General features: G+C 35.2%; 1 protein-coding gene across 1 annotated transcript; it reads left to right on the top strand.

Moving 5' to 3' along the window:
• The first annotated feature begins 1440 nt into the window (after positions 1-1440).
• On the top strand, positions 1441-25698 carry LOC18422768 (uncharacterized). The gene is given in 8 exon segments (XM_088871058.1): positions 1441-3477; positions 3479-3741; positions 22602-22749; positions 22891-23067; positions 23171-23584; positions 23587-24162; positions 24991-25219; positions 25222-25698. Coding segments are annotated over 8 exon segments (3852 nt in total). The 5' UTR covers positions 1441-1764; the 3' UTR covers positions 25554-25698.
• Positions 25699-26233: the final 535 nt, after the last annotated feature.

Genomic DNA, 26233 nt, shown 5'->3' on the forward strand with positions numbered 1-26233 from the left:
ATTTTATGTTAACGTTCTCTCTCTCAAATCACTGTCTCTCTCTCAACTCCATCTTTCTCTAAAACCCAAAGTTTCAAAAAAATTCCCCTCTCTATATTGGCTCTTTCTCCTCTCTCTCTAAAAATTATCTTCCCTCTACATCGACTCTCCTTGCAAAGACATATCAAAGTGTGATTGCAAAGACATATCAAAGTATGAAACTGGCCGTACCGGTTTGGCATAACTTTTTTTTAAGAGAGGGGAGTTTTTAGAGAGAGAGAGAGAGGAGAGAGATGATATAGAGAGGAAAACTTCTCTGTAATTTTGAGTTTTAAAGAGAGAGATAGAGTTGAGAGAGACGGTGATTTGAGAGATAGACGACGTTAATAGAAAAGAAAAAAAATTTGAGAGGGTACTATTTTAGTGTTTTTTTAAGTAAAAAATTCATAATAAAAAAGGTATGGGGGTTGTAAGATAGAAAAGACGTATACCTTTAGGTAACCAAGAATATTTTCGGTCAATAATTCTCATGCGAGGCAGAAGTTAAAAATACATGGAAAGGAGATATTTTCGATAGAAGGTAAGGAGATATTTTTTCCAAAAAAAAAAAAAACTGTCTTGAGACGTGTATAAGTATATACTACCTATTTAAGTATAGTGCAAACATAATGGGTGCGTACACATTGTTTCGTATTTTTATTTGGCGTGAAACATGGTAGTACGTAAAGTGAAAATGGCACGTCCATATTCTTTTGCATTTTTAAACACGCCAGTACGAAACGTGAAAACTCATGGTGGAAACAATGAAAATTCAACGGTAGAGATTGAGGAAAGGCAGAGCTCATAAAAGTCCCCAACCCAATAATTCATCCCCTTTTTCCACCGTCTATAAATTTCGAAACTGAATCCTGTATTCAGAGCAAGCCAATTCAGTCGCTTTTGCATGCAATGGAAATGCAGAGGTTTCCAATCTCTATCTTTTTGCTCTTTCCAATTGTTTTGGGCCTTTTAGTTACATCCACTGGTGTATCACTTGTTGAACTTGAAGCCGAAGCACTATTTAACTGGAAAACCAGTCTCAATGCTTCCAATTTGGATTCATGGTTTCTCAACTTCGCCAACCGGACCAGCCATTGTGGGTGGGCTGGTGTTCGATGCGGCAATGGTGGACGCATAATTGAGATAAAACTTTTCAATTTCGGTTTGAGAGGCACTCTCGATGAATTGAATTTCTTGTCATTACCCTATTTAACCCACCTCAATCTTAGTTCGAACAATCTTGAAGGAAGAATCCCGAACTCCATTGGCACTCTTTCGAACCTCAGTGTATTGGATTTGGGCAGCAACATATATTTACAGGTTTGGTGCCCGTGGAGATTGGCAATCTCACAGAGCTTCACAACATTTCTCTCAAAAACAACTCCCTCTCTGGCTCTATCCCTTATCATCTTGGTAAACTAAAACAGGTATGGTTTCGGGACTTTGGAGAAAACCACCTGACTTCTCTCAACTCAACCAGATTTCTGGACATGGAGTCGCTTTCTTACCTCTCTCTACGTGAAAATTCTTTAACAAAGTTTCCAACCTTACATTTTTGGATGCAAGAATTTGGTACACATGGATTTGTCACAGAATTCAATAACTGGTCCCATTCCCGTTGAAATCAAGAAGCTAACAAAATTGCAGGAAATTATGCTACATGAAAACAATTTCACAGGTTCAATTCCTCATGAAATTGGCTTAATCTCAGGTCTCTGAAGGCTCGAATTGAGTGATAATTATTTTATGGGTGGATGCATCCCTGAATCTCTTGAGCAACTTCAAGCTCTTGAGAGTCCACACCTCTCCAGGTGTGGATTGAATTCTAGCATCCCGTCTCAGCTTAGGCTTTGCACAAACCTAACCAACCTGGAACTTGATGAAAATAATATAACAGGTTCTTTACCAGCGTCATTTGCTGCATTGAGTAGAATTTCTTACTTCAGTATTTATGACAATGGTTTGACTGGTTCTATCCCTTTATGCATTTTCATCAATTGGCCTGATTTAACAAGTTTGGTTATGGGAGAAAACTTATTCACAGGACCAATCCCCTCAGAAATAGGGCAGCTAACAAATCTTCACAAATTGGATCTTTCAGGGAACCAGCTCAATGGTTCACTCCCATCCTTCATTGGAAACCTCTCCAAACTTGCTTACTTGAAGCTTGATTGCAACCATCTCACTAGATTTCTTCCTCCAAAAATATGGAACCTTGAAGACATCCAATTTTTAAGTCTGAATTCGAATGATTTTCAAGGGCCATTACTCCCTGGGCCTCACTCTCAAGACCAAAAACTACTCCATATAAGCAATAGCTTTTATGGAAAAAACCCAGTTTATTTGGACCAAAATAATAAATATCCGAAAGTCTACTCCTCAAATGTTTTGCCCCATCAAATCTGCAATAAGTCAGAAAGATTACAACATTGTGCGAGCATGGCTACATCCCAAGTGGAAATGAGTCATCTCAAATTTCGGAAGCTAGAAATCCTACGCCTCTTGGACAACCAATTTTCAGGTTCCATTCCAAGAAACATTGGGCAAGTCATGCCAAATCTGAAATGGTTTGATGTCTCTGAGAATCGTATTACGGGATTGATCCCCAACTCCATAGGAGAGATGGTAAATTTGAGTAGTCTCGAACTTTCTGGAAATAAATTGATGGGTCCTATTCCTGCTACCCTGGGAAACCTAATTAATCTTCAGATCGCGAACCTTAGTCACAATGCATTATCAGGTGAGATTCCATTGTCATTGCGAAGTTGTTCGAAATTGAAGCTTCTTGATCTCAGTAAGAACCAGTTGTCAAGGAACATTCCATCTTGGATAGGCAAAAGCGTCAAGTCTCTTCATATCCTTCTCCTAAGATCTAATATGTTCAGAGGGGCTATTCCTCGGGGGATATCACACCTATATTCACTTCAAGTGCTAGATCTAGCATTCAATAATTTATCAGGCACTATCCCGGCCATTTTCAACAACTTAACAGCAATGATCATGTCCAAGGCACCAAAGCATGACACAAGGGACTTGGAGATATTCATGTCCAAGGCACCAAAGCATGACACAAGGGACTTGGAGATATTTATAGAAGGTTGTGTACCATTTTATTTTTACCGTGTCAACATATTTGCAAATGGTAAAATGTGGCAATATAAGCGGATCTCTTCTCCTGTGACAAGTACTGACTTTTCAAGCAATAACTTATCAGGAAGGATTCTAGAAGAATTGACAAGATTGAATAACTTGTTATTGCTGAACTTGTCCCACAACCATCTCAGTGGGAAGATTCCAAACATGATTCACAAAATGAGGGGTTTGGAATACCTTGATTTATCAAACAATATGCTTTCCGGTGAAATTCCTCCAAGCATGCCATCTATGTCGTTCTTAAAGTGTTTGAACTTGTCCTTCAATAATTTATCAGGACCCATTCCTCATAGTGGCCAGTATGACTACATTTGATGCTCCATCGTACTATGGGAACCCACATCTTTGCGGTCCTCCTCTTCCAGAGAAATGCACTAGCAATGAGCCATGCCCAAATTCAGGCATCAGCAGGGATATAAGAAATGGTCCATCCGAGATTCCATGGTTTTGGATTAGTATTGGTTTGGGCATTGGTATTGTATTGCATTGGTTTGGGCTTTGGTATTGCATTGCAGAAATTTTGATTACAAGATTCCAAACTTTGATTTGCAGTTGTATGGGTCGAAATATTTGAGAAGAGGGGTTTAAGAAGATTTGGTGTATAGTGATTCGCAACTGCATGGCTTGAAACGTTTGAAAGAAGCTTGTGTCATGCATATCATTGTGCTTTTATTATTGTTTTTTTTTTTTTTCGCACGAGCATTTCTTGTCTTTGTGTCGTGGAAGTTCAGTCCAATGTAAGTTGTGAAAGTTGAGTTTAATGTAAACAAGCACTGCGAGAGAGAGAGTTCTGTTTTTTGTTGTGGAAAACCTGAGCTTCCATGGGCCGGTAGAAAAAAGGTAGAGAGAGTACTATACTATACCTGTTGCGGGGGGGAGAGAGAGAGAGAGAGAGAGAGAGAGGCACATTCTTTTGCATTGGGAGAGAGACATTTTTATGCATGGGGAGAGATGCTTCAGATATTGAAATCCTCTCTGAGTATGGAATTAGGAGTGAATGGACCAAACTGACCCGGCTAGGTCTTTCAGGCTTTCTATGACTCAGGTGGGGGTTCTCACTTTTGGTCTGACATTCATGCCGGTCAGCGGGCTGGGCAAGACTTCACTTTGGGTTAAATGGATCGGCTTTCTTGGCCTACAGATTATGCAGTCCATTAACTACTTTGCGTTTGAGTCGTGAAGTAGAAGTTCATGCAATAATGAGCACCCTGTGCAATGAGAAATACACATAACAAAAATGGAATATACGTAAAAATAAATAAATAAATAAATAAAATCTTATACACTAGACAGAACATGCATACACGTACACCAAATCTAGAGAAAAAAAACAATGCACATAAAAAATAACGTAATCAAAATCGGACAATTGTCCATGATGCCGTGGTCCTATCTCTCAATTCCCCATTCATCCTCTCACTCATATGAGAGTATTTGGTTTGTGTCAAAACATTTTCCAGATATACTTTCAGGTGAAAAAATTTTATGCGTGGGAATATTTTTACACCAATTAACTGTCAATTAGTACAAAAGATGCGCTTTTATCAATTGGTGTAAAAAATTCTCACATCTAACTACATAAAAGAATTCTTTCATATAAAAATATTTTTCAAAAAATATTTTCACACAAAATAAACATGCCCTAGATGCACGAGGCTCTGTCTCTCTTTCGGCCTCTATTGGTCTCACAATGCCACATGCTTATTGAAGATAGCACAAATTCTCCCCAATCCAATCCTAATACAGTAACATCAATCTATAACATCAATCACGCAAGAGTTCCTAGACTAATCCAATTAGTTTTCCCCATCTTATCCAAATCTACAAACTATTTTGACACTAAAAAATTTTGCGCATCGACTCCTCTCTTAGACTCACAATTGTAAAAATATATATAAAAAATATTTTCAATACAATAACCAAACTACCTCTGAAATGTTTAATGGGTATTTTGGTTGATGTATTTTATCAAAAAAAGTTAAATATTTTCTTTAGGTGCGCCCCATTCAGAAGATAGCACATATCAAATTTTATACTCTTACAATTTGTAAAAAAATAAAATAATAATAATAATAATAACTAAAATAAAATATGTCGGATCTAGATCAAACGGTTAGTAGTTCACTTGATCTGAATTGGATGGTTGGATGGAACACCGGTGGGGGGGGAGGGTGTAGGGGGCAGTATAGAAACTTTTCCTTTTTATTAAAAGAGGAGGTAATTAATCAATTAAATAACAAAGAAGGTAAAATTGATATAAAAAGGGATACTTTCCCAATAATAAAGGTTCACCACCTTGCTTAACATATATGAAGATTTTATATAATATCTCCTTTTTGTGTAAAATATTATCATATTTGCATTTTACGCTCCTGCTATTTTTTTGAGGTTTTAAATTTTTCTCATGATACTCCAAAATTGGAAATTCCAAGTTCTAAGTTAGTTTTTGTTTTTTTTTTTTTTTTGGCGAGAAATTTACAAAAGAAGACTGACCCGGCTAGCTCTTCCGGGCCTTGTATGACTCAGGTGGGGGTTCTCACTTTTGATCTGAAATTCATGCCTGTCGACGGGCAAGGCGAGGATTCACTTCGGTTAATGGCTCGGCTTTCTTGGCGTACAGATTTTGCAGTCCATTATCTAGTTTGTGTTGAGTCGTGCAGGGGAAGATCGTGCAATAATGAGCACCCCTGTGCAATGAGAAATACACAACAAAAATGTAATACACATAGAAAAAGATCACCTATGCACTAGGGAAAAAAAAGCATGCACAAACGCACACCAAATCTAAAGAAAAAAAATCAACGCATATAGAAAGTAATGTAATCAAATCGGATATTTGTCCATAATGCCGTGGTCCTATCTCTCAATTCCCCGATCACCCTCTCACTCATATAGTCACGTTTCGTTCACGCGAAAATATTTCTTGAATATATTTTTACATGAAAAAATTCTCTTATGTGGTTAGATATGCGAATATTTTCATACTACTAAATGAAATAAATATGCCCTAAATGCATCGCGAGGCTCTCTCTCACGGTCTCTATTGGTCTCACAAAGCCCCATGCTTATTGAAGATAGCACAATGTCTTTCCAATCTAATCCGAATACAGTGACATCAATCTAAACCTTATGGAGTACAAAATTTATTGGCAAACAACATTGATAAAAATAACCATATTTTAGAGAGAGAAATAAAAATCGAGAAGGAAATCATAAGAAAAAAGAACAAGCACGCGAATCCGAGGAGTCCGGCACAAGCCCACAAGCACAAGAGGTAAGAAGAAGAAAAACCCATAAATAAGGTATTATCTCGCTCTCTCTCTCTCTTTCTCTAGCTTTCCATGTACTTCAAAGTACCATCAAATTTTATTCACATCTCCAATATCCAAACTTTTTCATGTACTTCAAAGTACCATCAAATTTTATTCACATCTCCAATATCCAAACTTCTGTTTACAATGGCCTTCTTCCCTTTTAATACAAAGTTTTCTTTCTTCCTTTGTAAGACAAATACACGATTACGATTCTAAAACCTATTCCTAATAGAATTCCTACTCATGCACCATCCAATACATAAGCCCCAAGAATACCTTTTTAAAGTTAAGTCCAACTCACGTCTAATAGGGCCAAGCCTTATCCAAAGCCCTAAGATTCCAAAAAGGCAAATATAAGCCTTTCACAAATAAATACAGACTTATCCATTCATTAAAAAACGCACTTCCTAAAACCAAATTAACGGACTCATAAAAAAAATGACTCATTAAAAAAAATTATTTCTTTGTCACCCAATCACGATCCGACCGCTCCAGATAGTCAAGCGCGATAATCTCGAATGCATGATCCTGCGCTGGTTGGAAAGAACTCGTCATTGAGTTAAGCTCTTCGTCACTAAAAGTATCTCTTGCATAGGGAATTAAGTGCTTGACATTGAAAACATCAGAAGTCCTCAGGTGGCTTGGTAGCTTTAACCTTGTAGGCATTGTCATTGATTTGTTTTATAATTTCGCATGGTCGGATCTTCTGATTACTGAGCTTGTTATACCCCCAGCAGGATATCTGTCTTTGGAGCCCACACATAATCTCCAACTTCGCACATTTGCTTGCGACGGTGCTTATCTACAACAACCTTGTATTTTGTATTACTAACTTCAATCTGCTTCCTAACCTGCTCATGGATATCTTTGATTTGATCTGTTAAATCTTTTATCTTACCACTAGATATCCCTGCATGAGGTATAGGAGTCAAATCTAGCACACTGCTTAGATTATATCCATAGACAACTTCAATTGGGCATTTTTGAGTAGTTTGATTATGGGACCTGTTGAAAGCAAATTCAGCTTGAGGTAAAGCCAAATCCCACTGTTTCGGCTTGTTTCCTACCAAACTTGTAGACACTCCATTTTAAATCCGGCAAATTCTATGGTTTTCTGAACCCTTAGGACCACATTATCCTAGTAAACCCAATTTAATTACCTCAAAACTACCCAAATCCTATCCCAACTTGAAGTAGAGCCCAAGAGCTTTCCAACAGTCCAAAAATCGTCTAAATCGAATCTACGGATAAAATGATATAGCAAATGAAAATTTAGTCCCTGTGAGACCCAATTGTTGGGCCGCAGGCCGGGCTATAACAGACCCCATAGGCCCAAGCGTGGGCTAATCACATAGTCAACGTATCTGATGATGCAGTAAACTGGTTTTTCTTAATTAGATATGGCTAAAACTTCAAGATAAATCCAAAAATTCTGGAAAAATTCCAAAAAAAATTAAAAAGAATCATCAATTGAATCTTATAAATACCCCCTCTCCTTAACCCAAAAGGAGAGAGAAAAAGAAACAAAAAAAACCTTATAAATTTTCGAAATTAGAAAAATTACCCAAAAATACCAAAAATAAGAAAAACCCTTAGAAAATTCCTAAAAATTTAGAAAAAATCCCAAAAAATTAGAGAAAATCCTAAAAAAACCTACGACTTTAGAAAAATCTCTATATTGAAAACCCTAGAGAAGAGAAAAACCCTAGCCTCCTGAGACCCTAACCCCTAAGCTTGAGAAAACCTAGACCTAAGGCACAACAACCCTAAATGAAAACTAGACTTAGGGCACAACTACCCTAAATCTAACGTTTCAATACGAGAGATCTGTTGGTCAACATTCGAATCAGAGAGGCAAAGATAACCAGTTCTGATACGGGCAACCCCTCGAAGGCTTGGGAGTCCCGGACCATCTGACCCGATTTGGTATTCTTTTTTCCTCTATCTTTCTTCTTCTTTTACCGTTTTACTTATTTTGATATGTTAAACTTGTCTTAAAAATTGTATTTTAATGCTCTGGATCATGCTAGCTCTGCCACAGATTTGAGAGTAGATCTGCTCATTTTCGGGCAAATCTGGCCTCAGATATGAATTCGATCTGTCCCACTTTCTCTACTACTTTATTTACATCAATATTATTAGTTTAAGGTGTTAAAATTCGAGAGATCTTCACTGGAAAATATGCTAGATTTTCATCGTAAACAAAACTACGCAATAAATTTCCCAAGCAGTCTTTCACTACCTCTGTCTGACCATCAATTTGTGGATGATATGCACTACTAAAACATAACTCAATTCCCATTAACTTCCATAGAGACCTCCAAAAATGACTCGTGAGTTTTGTATCTCTGTCTAAAGTGATTGATTTTGGAATGCCATGCAATCGAACAATCTCTTTGAAACAAACTTTTACAATATTAGAAGCATCCATAGTCTTTAGAAAATCTGTCAACCACCACAAACACTAAATCCATGCCTCTCTGTGTTCTTGGTAACCCCAACACAAAATCCATACTGATATCCTCCTAAGGTATAGATGGCACTAGTAATGAAGTATTGAGTTCAGTATTCTGCGCATTTCCTTTAGAGATCTGACAAATATACTATATGTCTACAAATCTATTAACGTCATGCGACATCTTGGGCAAAAAATAATCCTTAGACACTAAGGCCGTGGTTTTGTCACGACCAAAGTGACATTCATTATGCAACTCCATGATGATTTTCTCCCATAGTGAGCAAACTAATATACATAGTCTCAGGCTTCTGAAGAGAAAACGATCATGCACAAAATAATCATCCCGCTTTCTTGTTAAAACTTCAGTAAAAATTGCTCCAAATTTAGAATCATCTTAGTATAACTCCTTAAAGGTATCAAATCCTACTACATTCACCTTCATAGTAGTAAGTAGTGTGGCTCTCCTGCTCAAAGCATCAGCTACCCTGTTGTGAGCACTTGCTTTATGCTTCAACGTAAAAGTAAACTCCTAAAAGTAAGACACTCATTTAGCATGCCTTCTATTGAGTTTGTGCTGGCTATTGATGTATTTAAGGGCTTGGTGGTCTGAGTAAAAAATAAACTCTCTCTACACCAAATAATGTTGTCAATTCCTCTGTGCTTGTACAATGGCATAAAACTCAACATCATAAGTAAAATAATTAACATTGGATCCATTGAGCTTTTCACTATAGAATACCATCGATTTTCCTTCTTGACTTAACATAGCACCAATCCCAACTCCTGATGCATCACAATCAACTTTAAAAAAATTTATCAAAGTCATGTAAGGCCAATACAGGTGCTTCTAGCATTTTCTTCTTAATCAACTGAAAGCTTTGTTTTGCTTCTGGAGTCCACTGAAATTTTTGCATTTTTAAACAATCTGTAACTGGTGAAATAAGTGCACTAAAATTTCTGATGAACCGCCTATAAAAAGAAGCCAAATCATGGAAATAGATCAAGCACTGCATATGGATTCATGCTAACCCGGATAAAACCCCTTTCAAGTAATTCCATAACCTGTCTCTTAAGTTTCTCATGCTCTTTAGGACTTATGCAATACACTGGCCCCCAGATGGTGCCCATAGTTTACATCTCTATGGCCCCCAGATGGTGCCTCTTCAGGCCTTGCACCATGATTTTGAAATCAGTCTATTTGGAGACCTGATCTCCTCTCATGGCTGCACTAGTCCTGCTCCTGGATTGTTGTTTCTCTACTGTTAAAGCCTATTGACAGGCTTCCGAAACAGTCCATAGAGGATGTAAACTTAGGACGTCCTAAATTGACTGTCACATTCTTGCTATGTATTGGGCAACAATCGCTCTTCAGTCTCAACCAAGTTGTTTCGTGCAACTAATTGATGGAACTCCTCAGTATAATCATCAACAGACTACCCCCCTTGACGAAGGGTATGAAGTTGCTGAACAATCGTTTGGGTATAGTTAAAGGACAAAAACTGCTCCCTTAACTTTTTCTTCATCTTTTCCCAATTAGAGATTTTCGATTTTTCATGTCTTTTATGAGTCTTTTTCAATTTCTCCCACAATGCTGATGCACGGCCCTTAAGCTTAATAGCCACAAGCTTCACCTTCTTATCATCGGGTACATCTTTGTATTCGAAAATGCACTTGTAAAATCAATCTAATCAATAAATTATTCTGCTTGCAATTCTCTAGCAAACTCTGGTAGATCAACTTTAATACCAAGATCTCAAGTTTTATTTTCCCAAACATGGGGCTCCCGATGCAGAGCGTGCACATGAAACAAGTTCTCGAAAACAGCTTCCAACTTACAACCGTCATCATAGTGTGCCGAGACTGGATTTTGCGCCAAACGCTGGGTCAGTTCTTCTACTTGCCTTCTCAAATTTTCGAACTCTGTCTCATAGAGGTCTCGCTCTCCCTGGATTGGCATATTCCCAACACCTTGTTGTCGCGGACATCCATGAACCATGATGCCTTGTCAAGACCACGCAATCGCATAAGAATCTAGGCTCTGATACCACTTGACGCAGTACAAAATTTATCGACAAACAATATCGATAAAAGTAACTACGTTGTAGAGAGAGAAATAAAAAGCAAGAAGGAAATCACAAAAAGAAAGGACAAATGTGTGAATCCGAGGAGTTCGGTACGGGCCCACAAGCACAAGAGGGAAGAAGTAGAAAAACCCACAAATAAGATTTTATCTCTCTCTCTCTCTCTCTCTAGATTTTCACGTACTGTAAAATACCATCAAATTTTATTCACATCTCTAAACTTTTGTTTACAACGCCCCTCCTCCCTTTTAATACAAAGTTTTCTTTCTTCCTTTGTAAAAAAAAGACACAATTCTAAAACCTAGTCCTAAGACACAATAGATAAGCCACAAGAATACCTTCCTAAAGATAAGTCCAACTCACGTCTAATAAAGAGCAAACCTTATCCAAACCCCCAAGATTCTAAGAAGGCAAACACAAGCCTTCCACAAATAAAAACGGACTTATCCATTCATTAAAGAAGCGCACTTCCTAAAAACCAAATTAACGGACTCATAAAAATAAAATAAAAAGGACATTAAAAATAATAATTTCTTCATCGCCTGATCACGATCCGACTGCTCCAGATAATCGAGCGCAATAATCTCGACTGCATCAAAACCTGTACGCCATATAACACCTAAGAAGGAGACAAATGAAACTAAAAATTGAACAAACTCTTATCATACAAGAGTTCTTAGACTAATTGACTCAGATGAAAATCTGGTGGCTACAAATTTTAATTTATATTTTTATTATTTTATTGTTAGAGATTGGGTAAACTTTTTATTTTTATTTATCAGAATCAGTTTTTAGAAATAGGATTAGTAGGGATTTTTTAAATAGAAGTTATATAATTTAAGGAGGTGTCTGTATGTTAGTTTTGGGCAAGACAATCTTTAGTTTGATAAAGTCAATCTAGATTTTAATAGGTGGTTATTATTTTAGAGTATATTGTAGTAAATCTTGGAGCAAATCTTTAGATCACATTCTAGAGTTTGTTTCCTAATATTAACATGGGTAGGAAAAAAAGTTTCCTTTTTGTAAGCAAAATCTTTAGGAACATAAAGATTTATTTTAGAAATATTTTGGAAAGAATCTAAAATATATTTAATTTAGTTAGTAATCACTTTTGGTCTTTAGTAAGGAATTACTAGGAGGAAATTAACTTGTACAATGAGATGGAGGTGCAACGTGAGATTGTGATGCTTGGATATGTCCTTTCCTTATATTGGATAAGGATATTTTATTTGTAGGGAGCTTTCAAAAGCATAGTTTAAATGTATAAAAAGGAGGTACGTACCATGTATTAGGAGAATTGAATTGTATGTAATAAATAAAGTGTTTTTTATAGAGAGAGATGCCCCTTTGTGGGTTTTGTTTCTTCTCTTGTTTATGGCCCCGTGCTGGAATACTCGTATTTGTGCGTTTTGTTCTTTCTTCTTGTGATTCCCTTCTGGGTTTTTATTTCCCTCTCTTAAACGTAGTTAATTTTTCGGTAATGTTTGTCGGGTAATTTTATACTGCGCCAAGTGGTATCAGAGCTTAGTCGATTCTTGTGAATCGTGGTATTCGCCGATTGGCTTCATGGCTCGTGGACAAGGTTTATGGCTGAGCATCGGGACTCAACCCATTCAACATGGACGAAACCTCTTAGCTCTCTGTGAGATAGATATCAAAAGTTTGATGAGGCAAGTAGAATAGTTGACCCTACGCTTGTTGCAAAAAGTAGCTTCGACACACTATAATGACGGTAGTGAGTCGAATGCTATTTTCGAGAACTCGTTCCATGCTAATGCTCTGCGTCAGGAGCCTCATGGTCGGAAGAATGATCTATTTCCTCATGATCGGGAGATTGATCTACCTAAGTTTGATGAAGAAACAGTTGAAGATGAAGAATGTATAGTTTTGGATCTTCAATTGCAATCATCATTCTTGGATGTCACATGTTACCCCATCTTTGATGAAGTTCTTGTTTTTTATGAAGAACAAGATGAAAGGAAAGAAGTTTTCCTTGAGACAATAAAGATATCTAATTTTTTTCATTAATAGAGATATCTAATTTTTTCATTAGTGGAGAGATCGATAAGCAAGAGATCGAGCCTATGGAAGTATTTGATGAAGCAAAAAAAGAAGCACTCAAGGAAGAATTCATAACTGAAGTAAAATCAGTTATCGAATAATCCGTAAGTGAAGTTAAATCAGTTTTTGATAGTTCTCTGCTCCAAGATGCTTGCTTAGTATACTTTAGGGCTGAGCGTAAATAATTCCTATAGATATATGATGACCCATTCCTCGAGGCTGTATTGACTTCAGTGCATATTTTGATCAGTGCAGTAACCCACAGGTCACAGGATCGTGTTTGTAATATTCAAGTTCAAGATCGAATTGAAGAAGGATGCGAGGAAAATATGATCCTATCATATTGTAAAACTCGATGACGGGTTTTTTCCAATCAAGGAAGAATGACACAGATGAAAATCTAGTGGCTACAAATTTTAATTTGTATTTTTATTAATTTTATTTTTTGAGATTGGGTAAACTTTTAATTTTTATTTATTAGAATCAATTTTTAGAAATAGGATTAGTAGGGATTTTTTTATAAAAGTTATATATTTTAAAGAGGTGTCCGTATTTTATTTTTGGTCAAGACAATCTTTAGTTTGATAAAGTCAATCTAGATTTTAATAGGTGGTTATTGTTTTAGAGTATATTATAGAAAATCTTGGAGCAAATCTTTAGAACACATTCTAGAGTTTGCTTCCTAAGATTAACATGGGTAGGAAAAGAGGTTTCTTTTTAGTAAGCAAATCTTTAGGAACATAAAGATTTATTTTAGAAAGATTTTGGAAAGAAACTAACATAGATTTAGTTTAGTTAGTTATCACTTTTGATTTTTAGTAGGGAATTATTATGAGGAAGTTATCTTTTACTATGAGATGGAGGTGGGACATGAGATTGTGATGCTTGGATAAGTCATTTCCTTATATTGGATAAGGACATTTTATTTGTAGGGAGCTTTCAAAAATAAAGTTTAAATGTATAAAAAGGAGATACGTACCATGTATTAAAGAAAGTGTTTCTTAGAAAGAGGCACATTTGTGGGTGTTGTTTCTTCTATTATTTATTGGCTTGTGCCAGAATACTCGTATCCGCACGTTTTGTTCTTTTTCTCGTGATTCCCTCTTGGATTTTTATTTCTCTCTCTTAAATGCAGTCAATTTTTCCGGTTTTATTTGCCAGGTAATTTTATACTGCGTCACTAATCCAATTAGTTCTCCCATTCTTAATCCAATACTAATCTAATCAATGGTGATCTCTAACAGTTGATTATCTATATTGACTATATAAGCTATATAGGCGTGTAAATCATATGAAATCTTTTCATTAATTTCGATAAACCAAAAAATAAATACTTTGATAATCCAAACCCTTTTTCTTTTATTCCTTTTAGTGCAGTCGTTGAAATCAAACTTGAGTTACAACATTGGTAGAATCAACTAACCACTCCAGCCCAAGCCCGATTCTTCATTACAGTGTATATACTCAAGTAAATGTTCATTAAAAAAAACGATAGATCTTCTAGCATACTATGTAATACTTATTTGTAATGGATAATTCTACATTGTTTATAATCCAAAGAAACAGAAATTATTTATAATCCTCTACTATATTTCATGTCGACCTTATTAATGAATAGTCAAAAAGGGGATTTCCCTTTTTTCAGGGACAAGAAGATAAAGACCTCATTTATACAACGTAGGTATTCATTCACAATAAAACTTAAAGCAGTATCATATTATTTATTTATTTAGATATATCAATTAATTTCAAATATAAATAAAAATAAAATCCATCTAGTTTAGTGGGACTGATAAAATTATGTTCTCAAAATATTTTTATATTAATTAATTGTTTCAAACTCTAAGACAATAAACATTAAAAAATGGGATTGTATACTATGAGACCATTTATTTTTTTTCTATACAGTCACAATCACTGTTATCCATTTAAAGTAAAATCTAATAGATGAAGGTGAGTCACAACATTCAAGAAATTTTGTTTTGGATTTTGTGTCTAAACCAGTGTTTAAAAAAACGTCGAGTCAAACCGGACTCGCCCGGTTCGACTCGGGAATCGCCATGAACGGATCGAATCAGCAAAAAAAACGGGAATCGTCCGGTTCTAGAGAGAACAGGACGATTCTGTACAGTGACTCGCCGATTCACCATACGGAATCGGCGAGTCCAGTACGGATTTTTTTTTTTTTTTTTTTTTTTTTTTTGTAATCCATGATAGATTTTTTTGTAATACTTGATCGATTTTTTTGTAATCCATGATCGAATTGTTTTTTTTTTTTTTGTAATCCATGATCGAATTGTTTTTTTTTTTTTGTAATCCATGATCGAATTTTTTGTTTTTTTTTTTTTTTTGTAACCCATGATAGAATTTTTTATAATCCATGATCGAATTTTTAGTAATCCATGATCGAAATGTTAGTTTTTTTTCCTTGTAATCCATGATCGAATTTTTTGTATTTTTTTTTTTTTTGTAATCCATGATAGAATTTTTTGTAATCCATGATCGAATGTTTTGTAATACATGGTCGAAATGTTTGTTTTTTTTTTGTAATCCATGATCGAAATGTTTGTTTTTTTTTTGTAATCTATGATCGAATTTTTTGTTTTTTGCTTTTTTTGTAACCCATGATAGAGTTTTTTGTAATCCATGATTGAATTTTTTGTAATCCATGATTGAATTGTTTTTTTCTTTTTTTGTAATCCACGATTGAATTATTTGTTTTTTTTTTTTTTGTTTTTTTTTGTGATCCATGATCGAATTTTATGTAATCCATGATCGAATTTTATGTCATCCATGATTGAATTTTTTGTAATCCATGATTGAATTTTTTGAAAATTTGTGATTTTTCTTTTTTAATCCATGATCGAATTTTTTTTTGTAATTCATGATAGAATTTTTTGAAAATTTGTGATTTTTTTTTTTTAATCCATGATCGAATTTTTTTTTGTAATCCATGATAGAATTTTTTGAAAATTTGTGATTTTTTTTTTTAATCCATGATTGATTTTTTTGAAAATTTGTTTTTTTTTTTTTTATTCCATATTATTCAAAGAGAAAATGAGAGAGATGATGATTCTGAGGCCACCCTATCCCAGCCATATTATTCATATATCGAGTCCTAACAGCAACAGTGTAGGGATGAGCACAACAGTGCAGGTGAGCATGAAAGATGGACAATCTTCGGGGATTTTAGATTGGGAACACAACAAAACACTAACACTCAGGGATTTGGGAATAGTCGGACACCTGCTAATATCGGTGATTCGTTTTTAGATCGAATCAATGAATTGTTAAACGAATTCAATCAATGGCACTAGCGTGACCAAGAAAAACAATAACATCGTCTATCATTTTATCTTTAGATCATATGTTACTAATTTTATGCTTTATTGTAGTCCATGTATGTTGATATACTTATTCCATGATAATTATATGTTTATCCTTTTGTGTGATGTAAATTAAATGCTGAATGGCGGTTCATGCAGGGAAAGAACATATCAATATTCGCATATTCATTCAAAAACATAAAAATTCTTAATGGAGTACCCTCATTTCTTATTGATAAAAAATAATATTTATAATGAATTTTAATAATTTTTTCGGATTTTTTTTAAGCTTTATTCTGACCGATTCACCCTATTCCCTATCCGGATCGCCGATTCGCCGATCCGGATCGGTTTTTTGGAAGCCCTATCCGGGTCACCGATCCGTTTTTTAAACCATTGGTCTAAACAATGACACATTATCGACCACCCGATTTCCAATCTAACAATCAATGATGATTGTGACCTCCTTTTATTAAAAATAAATAGTCTCATTATATTTATTACCTTTAAAAATTAAGAATGCATCATTCTTTGGCCCACAAAAGACTATAGAAAGCGTACAAATTTTGAAAATGAAAATTAAGAAGGTATTATTTTTTCCCTTTTCTAAGGGACTATTATTATTAGGAACCAGGCTCAAGCTTGAGTGACTAACAATTAATGTTTAGCAACGCTGCATCTTGATTTGGATTCCTACTGCTGAATTACCGAAAAAAAAGGCTGCTTGTTATTCTTCATGTTGTCTTCCTCATTTGTTGAGAATAAATCACACTTAAATGTCATTTTTGCAATTAATTTTAAAAAATATATCTAGTAAAAAATAAGAAAATGAATTAAATTATCATAATCCACTGTTGTAAAATGAAATATTTCATTGCTTATGAATTTAAGATAGGTGTAGAGACCCATTTTTAAATTGGGCAATTTTCCTAATTTTTCTTAACCTCAAGAGCTCCTAGAAATGCCTTAGGAACACCGACTGAGCCCCTACCACCATACTATCCCAAAAACACCCTAAACCACAAATCCCATGGTCTATGGTTCCAAAATTATAGTCCCTTATCCCATAATCATTTTTAAATTTGAAAATAAATACAATTCGGGATAAGAATAGAATTTAAGTATGAAAATTGGATAGAATCATCCAAAAACGATTACAAAATCATGAAAACTGAAATCCGACTGTTGTTGACAAAGGACGATACAAGACCTATTTTCTGTCTTCTGGATAAAGTTGACCTAAACGGCAAAAAGCATGTTGTTTAGACCACCCTAAGAGAAACAAAATATTACCATCTTGTTAAATGTACTATATATTTTTTTATCTTCTACCGTGACAATATACATTTTTTTATTTTATTACATTTTACAATGGTGATATTTTGTTTCTATTGCACTCAACACTGGAAGCTTGCCTCGAGGCTATACAAGGCCTGAACGACAGGATATCGCCTTAATGACCGCCAAATGATTCTTTCCAGAAAATGAATCAGAGGTGGGCTCACACCTCCTAAGAAAGTAAAAGAAAGAAAAAGGAAAAAGAGAGTAAAGCAAAAACGTTATGAAAGAAAAAAAAAAATTTACAACAAAGTGGCACTTTTCCCAAAGAATTTCTTTCCCAAAAGAATTTTTTTCCCAATTAATCAGTGAAGATCACCTATTTTCCCCTCAGATAGGCCATAATCTGTAACAAAGAGGCACTATTGGCAAGCCCGATTCATTTTTTTTTAAAAGTTCGTGTTTAAGGACACGGCCGAGCTTGGACTAGGTTGGGTGCGGCGGCCTCCACTTACGGCCGAGTCAGGTCCCAACTCACCTCTTTTAAAAATTATTTAAAGGGGTCCAGCACAAGACTTTCTAGTATCCGCATCCAAAACGACTTCAGGATTTATGTATTTTATTAAAAGATGAGGTAAATAAAAGATGAATTCAATAACAAAGAAGGTAAAATTGGTATAAAAAGGGACACTTTCCCAATAATAAAGGTTCACCACCTTGCTTAACAGGGGATCGTATACAATGAGACTATTTTATATAAGGAGGTCACAATTACTTATAATTATATGATGTAAAATGGATGTGCTACAAAGTTCGAAAAAATTTCTTTGGAACTTTGAACTTGGTCAATGAAATAAACGTCTCCACTCAATTTCACATCCAATGGTCAAGATTAATTGTGACCACCTTGCAGCAAAGGTAAATAGTCTCATCACATATTGTCCCTCTAAACTAGGAGAGTGCATTATGCACTTTCATTATTTTATAAAAATAGGTGAATACTGAAATGTTGTTTTTCTGTCTAGATATTTGTATAATTTTTAATTATAATATAGTTGTATGATATACATCAAAATAATTTAAAAATATTAGAAAATAATTTCATATAATTTAAAAGTATTTTTAATGTATATGAAAATAATTATATTGACATAAGTTTAACATAATTATATTAAGTTATTAACATAAATAAACAACAATTTCATATAATTATGTTAATTTTTGTAAATTATTATATGTGATTTAATTTTTATAATTATATGTAATTAAAACTTAATTATATGTGCGTTATTTTTGTATATTATAAAAAATAAAAAAATATAATTAATCTTAAAAAAATTATAGACCATTTCATTTTTATAGATGACCTTGTCTATGAGAGAGATCTATTTAAAGAGCATTTAATTTGTATTTCATTGTATATATGAGAGAGACATTTAATTTACTTTAATGATGTTCACATGCATACCAATAAAAAGGTTTGATGATCATGTATTATATAAAAAGGTTTAATGAGTGGGTGCGTACGTAAAGAGTGTACATTGAATTATCCCACATCTAAACTTTAAAGGCGAATTCACTATTATAAAATGGTTGTGACCGACGCATTTAAATTCGATTATGCAAGTGGGACGTGTCAATGCCGTGACACATAATGACAAATGAAGAAAAGGTGGGCAATTTTGAGCCCTCGATTTTGAAAAACATTTCAGAGGTACCCTTGAAAAAAAAATTACATTTCAGAGGTACCCTTGCAAAAAATTTATTTTAGCAAATCGGTTGGCTGGATCCAGAATAGTCCAACTGATACCCGATTTCGAATCGGGTCGCTAATTTTTCAAACACTTGTTCAAACTTTCAAAGATAGGGTGAACAGCTTATGACACATGAGCAAATATGCTATACTTCTATGGGAATAAAGGATATGCTATACTTCTATGGGAGTAAAAGAAAATTGTTTCATGCGGAAAGTGTAAAGGAGGTGTTCCATTAAAAAACAATGGAAAATTAAGGGTCCAAATGTTTTCGTATTGGAATTTTATTTTTAGTTTTTAAAATTTATTTATTTTTTTCATTACATGTCCATAAAAAATAAGTCTTAAAATCCATCTCAACAATAGTTTTATTAAGAGGCCCGCATTTCTATATATGCGGGCTTGGCCATATAGAAACCAGGTCCAAGACTAAATTGTACACATAGTCCCTGGGTAATAAGAAGAACTACAAGGAAAAATTTTTCAATATCAATTTTTTATATCCACTTAATAATCATTAGATGATTATTTTAAAAGAAAAAACTTTGAAGTTTGAGTTTTCTAACACTTAGATATCACCCTTCAAAAATTGAATGGCATGTGTTCAATCCTGAGACATTAATTATTAAAGTGCATAGAGTGTGCAATTTGGATTTTTTTTTATTGAGGTCCGTCTATCCATTGAGACATCACATATCTAAAATTTGGGGTCATAAAATTATGGAAAAATATCTTCATATCCCCTGTTTTTAAGTTTCATATCTTGATAAACCCAAGGTTTCACAAGATGTCTTCTAATCCCCTCGCCACTTTAAACCTATTTTTAACCTAAACACATGTGAGAAAGACACGTTATTTTTAAACCCAATCATTTCTCTCTTCATTTATATACCCCAAACTTCTCTCTTTCTCTCTCTTCATGTGTCTCTCACTCGCGCTCTCCTTTCGTGTTTCTCCAAACATCTCTCTCTCTTGCAGGTAACCTTTTACCTCCATGAAGTCTTGTCTCTAGAAGTTTGGGACGATGGCTTTTAGAAAAGGCATGTCTTTTTGGCTTTGTTTGACCTAAAAAAACAAGTTTAAAATAACTCAAAGGGTTAGAAGAAATAAAATCTACAATTTTTATACCCAAATATATCTTTTAAAACCTTAAGTCTATTGTGAAATGAAACTTAAAAATACGGAGTATAGAGATATTTTCCCTAAAATTATTCCTAGAGTAGGTTTTATTGAGGTAGTGAATGAACAATATACTCCTATAAATGTATAAAATCTTATGGCTTTATGTATGAGAAAAGTTTATATAGAGTTGAGGCTCTAAACAATCAAATTCGAGCCTACCTCAAAAATTTCACTAGAAGTAGTTGTTTTAATGCCCAAATATCGTCAAATTGATCATCTCGACATAAAGATGCATGGACATGAGAAAAAAATAGATTTCAACTTTTGAATAAAAATTAGATTTCAACTTTTGAATATAGTTATTTTGTAACGTATTTTTTGACCATCAATTTTCAAGATTTTCAAGTTTTCATAAATCACTTGATCTGCACTACTTTTTGAGCTTTAAACATTATAAATAAAGATGAAAATATATTTTAAGGCTTTCAAAAAGATTTCCAGTATTGAAACCACATTTCTCGACACTATTTGAGGTATGCTCTAATTTGATTGTTTAGAGCCTAGTCTCTATACAAACCACACCCTTTATGAATTGTCTCATCCTCTCCATCATTTAAACTATTCCTTCTCGAGTGGCCTTAGGGGTGAGAACAAGTCAGATCGGAGCCAGATCCGGATTTGTATCTAAATAGTATATATCGGATTCGAGTTGGATCTAAGTTCAAATCAGATCCTGGATATTTGAATTTGGATTTGGATTTGAATAGTAAACATTGGATCCAAATCTGGATCTAGATATATACTATTTTAAAAATATATATCTAATAAAAAGTTATTGTTTAAAAAAAATTGGGTTGGATCCAGATCTGGATTCAAGTCGGATCTAAATCTGATCCACCTGCACCTGAATCCGATCTAAATTTTAATTCGGATTTAACTTTTGGATCTAGATAAATTTCGGATCCAAATTTTGAATCCATACTTGGATCTAAAAAAGGTCTAAAATCTAAATTTCAGATCCAGATAGGATCAATTCTCCCTCTTCCACACAATGGCTTGGTGGTTCTCTATCGAATCCATTCCCTTTTCCCTTAAAAACGTCACCCACCCCATTCTCTCTCTCTAAAATACTCCTCAGACACTGTTTTTCCCATTTTCTCTCTCTACATTACTCTTCCTGAATCTCACGTAGGAACCGTTTACACTCCGACCTCCAACTCCTTTGAGAGAGACCCAAAAAAATTAATTTTTAGATGGAGACCTCAAAAGTATTGAAGGAAAAATCGGGCAGTCTGACAGGTAATTGCTTGGTTAGATCGGAACTGGCCACAAGCCAGTTTTGGTTTCACCCAATTTGATGTCCGGTCGGGTATTTTTAACTGAATATATATATATCATCCCAAAAAATAAGGAATTTTGTTTAATATTTTTCATCATTATAACAAAGATTGTGAATTATTTTGGCCATTAATATTTATTTTTAAAAATATCTTTAGGCACAAATGGATTCTTTAGAATCCATTTTTCATTAATTTTCAATTTTATTTTAATGTGTTTTGTTTATTTATTTTTTAAATAAACTTTTTATATTTTATTAAATTTTTATTTTATTTTTTTAAAACTTTTTTGAGTTCTGGAACTTGCCCGATTAGAATGGTTGAACTGCTTCTGATTCCATATCCGTTCCAAATCGATTTTTCTACGCTACTCAAAAGTCATAAGTTTTGGATATTTTTTTCTACACTGCTCAAAGGTCATTACTACGACGATATCCGCTTGTGCTGTGATGAGATTTTGAGGTCTATGGAGAGAGAGAGGCTCAGCAAAAGAATAATGGCGGTCCACCCAAAGAATAATGTAAAAGAGATATATAGAAAATAAAAACTATTGACTGTAGGCAAAACACGGGTCGTCTATGTTGAAATTTGACATAGAATTCACACCATCCTCTCACTCTATATACGCAATTCAGTAAGCAACATTACGAAGCTATGGAAATGGTGGTGAGATTTTCAATCCTTATCCTTTTCTCATAGTACCTTGGGCCTTCTTAATGGATCCTCTGGTTCGCCAATGGTTGCATTAGAAACTGAAGCATTGCTCGACTGGAAAACCAGTCTGATAAATCAGAATCTCAAGTCATGGGTTTTTTATGCCAACAACATGACTGCCTATTGTGAATGGGTTGGTATACGATGCTACAATGGTGGAAGCATAATCGAGATTAAACTCTCAAATTTCGGTCTGAATGGGACTCTCAATCGATTGAACTTCTTATCATTGCCCTATTAACCCACCTCAATTACAGCTTGAACCATCTTGAAGGTAAGATCCCGAAAACCATCGGCACTTTCAAAACTTTCGTTCTTGGATTTGGGTAGCAACAATTTCACTGGATCAGTGCCTATGGAGATCGGTAATCTCACCGAGCTCCATTTCATTTCTCTAGAAGACAATTGGCTCAGTGGAACAATTCCGCACCAACTTAGTTTTCTGCAAAAGGTACAGAACCTGGACCTCGGGTCAAACTTCTTGGAGTCCCCCGACTCTTTGAGATTTTTCTGAATGGCATCCCTCACAAAACTCTCCCTGTATTTAAATTCTCTCACAGATTTCCCAACCTTCATTTCCCAATGTAAGACGTTGGTGTACTTGGATTTATCTCAGAATTGAGATCAATGGTTCGATCCCAATTCAAATATTTTCTGATCTCAGTGACCTCAAGTTCCTTAACCTCACTTTCAATTCCTTTCAAGGCCTCATTCTGACTGGAATTTGGAATCTTGAGAACCTGGAGGATCTCAGACTAGGAAAGAACAATCTCACAGGTACAATTCCTCATGAGATCAGTTTAATTTCTAGTCTTCGAGTACTTGAGCGCCATGAAAACCCACTGGCTGGACCCATCCCTGCATCTCTTGGACGACTATATGCTCTAGAAAGGCTGGTCCTTCTCAATTGTGGGTTGAATTCTAGCATCCCATCTCAACTGGGGCAATGCACAAACTTGAGATACGTAAAGACTTAAGTGGCAATGAACTCTCTGGTTCTTTACCACCATCACTGGCTTCCTTGCACAGAATTGAGAACTTGGGTATTAGTGGCAATAGGATTACAGGTGAAATCCCTGGCCCTTGTTTTTCGAATTGGCCTGATCTTGTTAGTTTGCAACTTCAGGAAAACTTGCTTGTAGGACCAATCCCATAAGAAATTGGCCTTATGAAAAAGCTCGTCTTGTTATACTGATTCGCAAATCAAATTTCCGGATCAATACCTCCTGAAATAGGGCATCTCATAAATCTGGGGGAATTGGATCTTTCAGATAACCTGCTTGATGGTTCTCTTCCTTCCTCAATTGGAAACCTGACAAAACTTACTGCATTGAACCTATTCGGGAACCAGCTAACCGGAACTCTACCTGTTGAGATAGGGAATCTCGGGTCCATAGTAGCCATCAACCTGAGTGAAAATAGATTTCGGGGGCCCATTGCCGAGCAGCATATCTCACCTAATAAGTCTAGAGATTTTCTACATCTACGGCAACAACTTCTCCGAAAATTCCACTGGATTTTGGCCCAAAAAGTTTTCTTTCAAATGTGAGCTTCTCAAACAGCAGCTTTTCGGGTGCATTGCCTTCAAAAATTTGCAAAGGCAAGAAGCTAATGTACTTTACGGCCGACGACAATAATTTCACAGGGCCAGTTCCAGAAAGCTTGATGAATTGTGAGACCTTAGTTAGAGTCAGATTGGAAGGGAATCGTATCACTGGGAATTTGTCAGAGTTTTCATCGAAATACCCAAATTTGGAATTCCTGTCTTTTGTCTGAATCAATTTTTTGGTTCAATTCCAATACACATTGCAGAGCTAATTCCTAATCTAGGAACTTTACTCGTTTCTAATAACCGTGTTAAGGGAACCATTCCCACCTCCATAGGGAGTATGATAAATTTGCAAGTTCTCAGTTTTTCCAAGAATGAATTAGCAGGACTTCTACCCATTAGCATAAGAAACCTCGTCCGTCTTCGTTCTTTGCTCCTGGCTAACAACATGTTACAAGGTCAGATTCCATTCTCATTGAAAAATTGTTTTAGAGATTCTTGATCTCGGAGAGAATCAATTGTCAGGAAATATTCCATCCTGGATTGGTGAGATTTCCCCACTTCGTGTTCTCAGTCTACGATGTAACAGGTTGGTAGGAACCATTCCTCCAAATATGAAACTGCTCACTTCTCTCCAGGTACTGGACATTGCGGGAAACAATCTAATGGGCACAATCCTTGGCATTTTTGAGAATTTCAATGCAATGACCATTAAAGATACTGGAAAAAGCTTGAAAATGAGTGGTTCATAGTATTTTGAGAGTATCAATATCGTAGTAAAAGGGAAAATGCTGGAATATAGGAGGTCTCTTTTTCTTATGACAACCAGTGATTCCTGAAGAACTAACAAGGCTGATAGGCTTGCTGGTGTTCAACCTGTCAGGAAACCATTTCAGGGGGAAGATTCCTGAGAACATTGACAAATTGCAAGAACTCGAATCACTGGACTTATCAAGTAACTTACTTTCAGGCGGCATCCCTCCAAGCATGTCATCAGTGGCATTCTTGAGCTATTTGAACTTGTCCTACAACAATTTGTCAGGACACCCTCCAGTGGCCAAATAAGCGCATTCGATGCAACTGCAAACTACGGGAACAAATATCTATACGGTTCTCCACTCCCCAAAAAGTGTTATGGTGATGAATCTGTTCGAAATTCGAGCAAATATGAGGATCTTGGAAGTGGGTCAATGAAGGTTCCATGGTTTTGGATAAGTGTGGCTTTGGGATTTGGATTTGGACTTGGATTTGGATTTGAATTTAGTGGGTTTTTCTCAGTTCTACTTGCTAAAGGGCAATGGACTGCCATGGTCCTCAACTTCATGGATGGCATTGTGGAATCTTTTGTTTCAAGGCTGCAAATTTTGATTGGCAATTGCAAGTGCTAATCAGTTCAAAGAAAGGAGTTGGAGAGTGAAATTGCAGAAAACTAGAACAGAATGTCTTGTTAGTATAGGAGCTCCTTTGTCTGTGCTTGTTTGATAATTACATCTTGTGTAAATGTTATGATGAGGAAGTTCAGTTCCATGGCTCTTTTTTTATTTTTTAGAAAGAGAGAGAACGTTGACAGTTATAGAAACCACATATTGAGTTTTGTATCTTGTATATTACAAGATATTAAAATTTTTTATATTGAGTTTTTTATTTTGTGGGATTACTATTGTAATGGAATTTGTTTCTTAAAAAACACGAGTTGTAACTCTATAAATCTCTGGTAAATCAGAGTAATTCGTATGAATGAGATACTGGTTTACCTTCCGTGGATGTATGCATTATTGCCGAACTACATATATATTATGTTGATTTATTTCTTTTTCTCTTCTCACTATTTTTGTTATTGCAACTTCAACACCGTGTCATAGCAAAAGTGTTGAGATCTATGTAGAAAATCACCACAGTTGATAAATTCCGGATTTGTGTGAGTTTCTCTTGGAAGGCAAAAGACGGGCATATTTTTTGCACCTTGCTACTGTAAAAGACGAAACTTTTTTAAAAAGACGGTGCGCCTTGCAGCTAACGAAACTTATTTTTGCACCTTGGAGTGCAAAAGACAGTGCACCTTGCAACT

This window comes from Amborella trichopoda, chromosome 7, assembly GCF_054954075.1.
Source record: "Amborella trichopoda isolate Santa Cruz 75 chromosome 7, AtrichopodaSantaCruz75HAP2 v2.0, whole genome shotgun sequence".
Classification (NCBI taxonomy): Eukaryota; Viridiplantae; Streptophyta; class Magnoliopsida; order Amborellales; family Amborellaceae; genus Amborella; species Amborella trichopoda.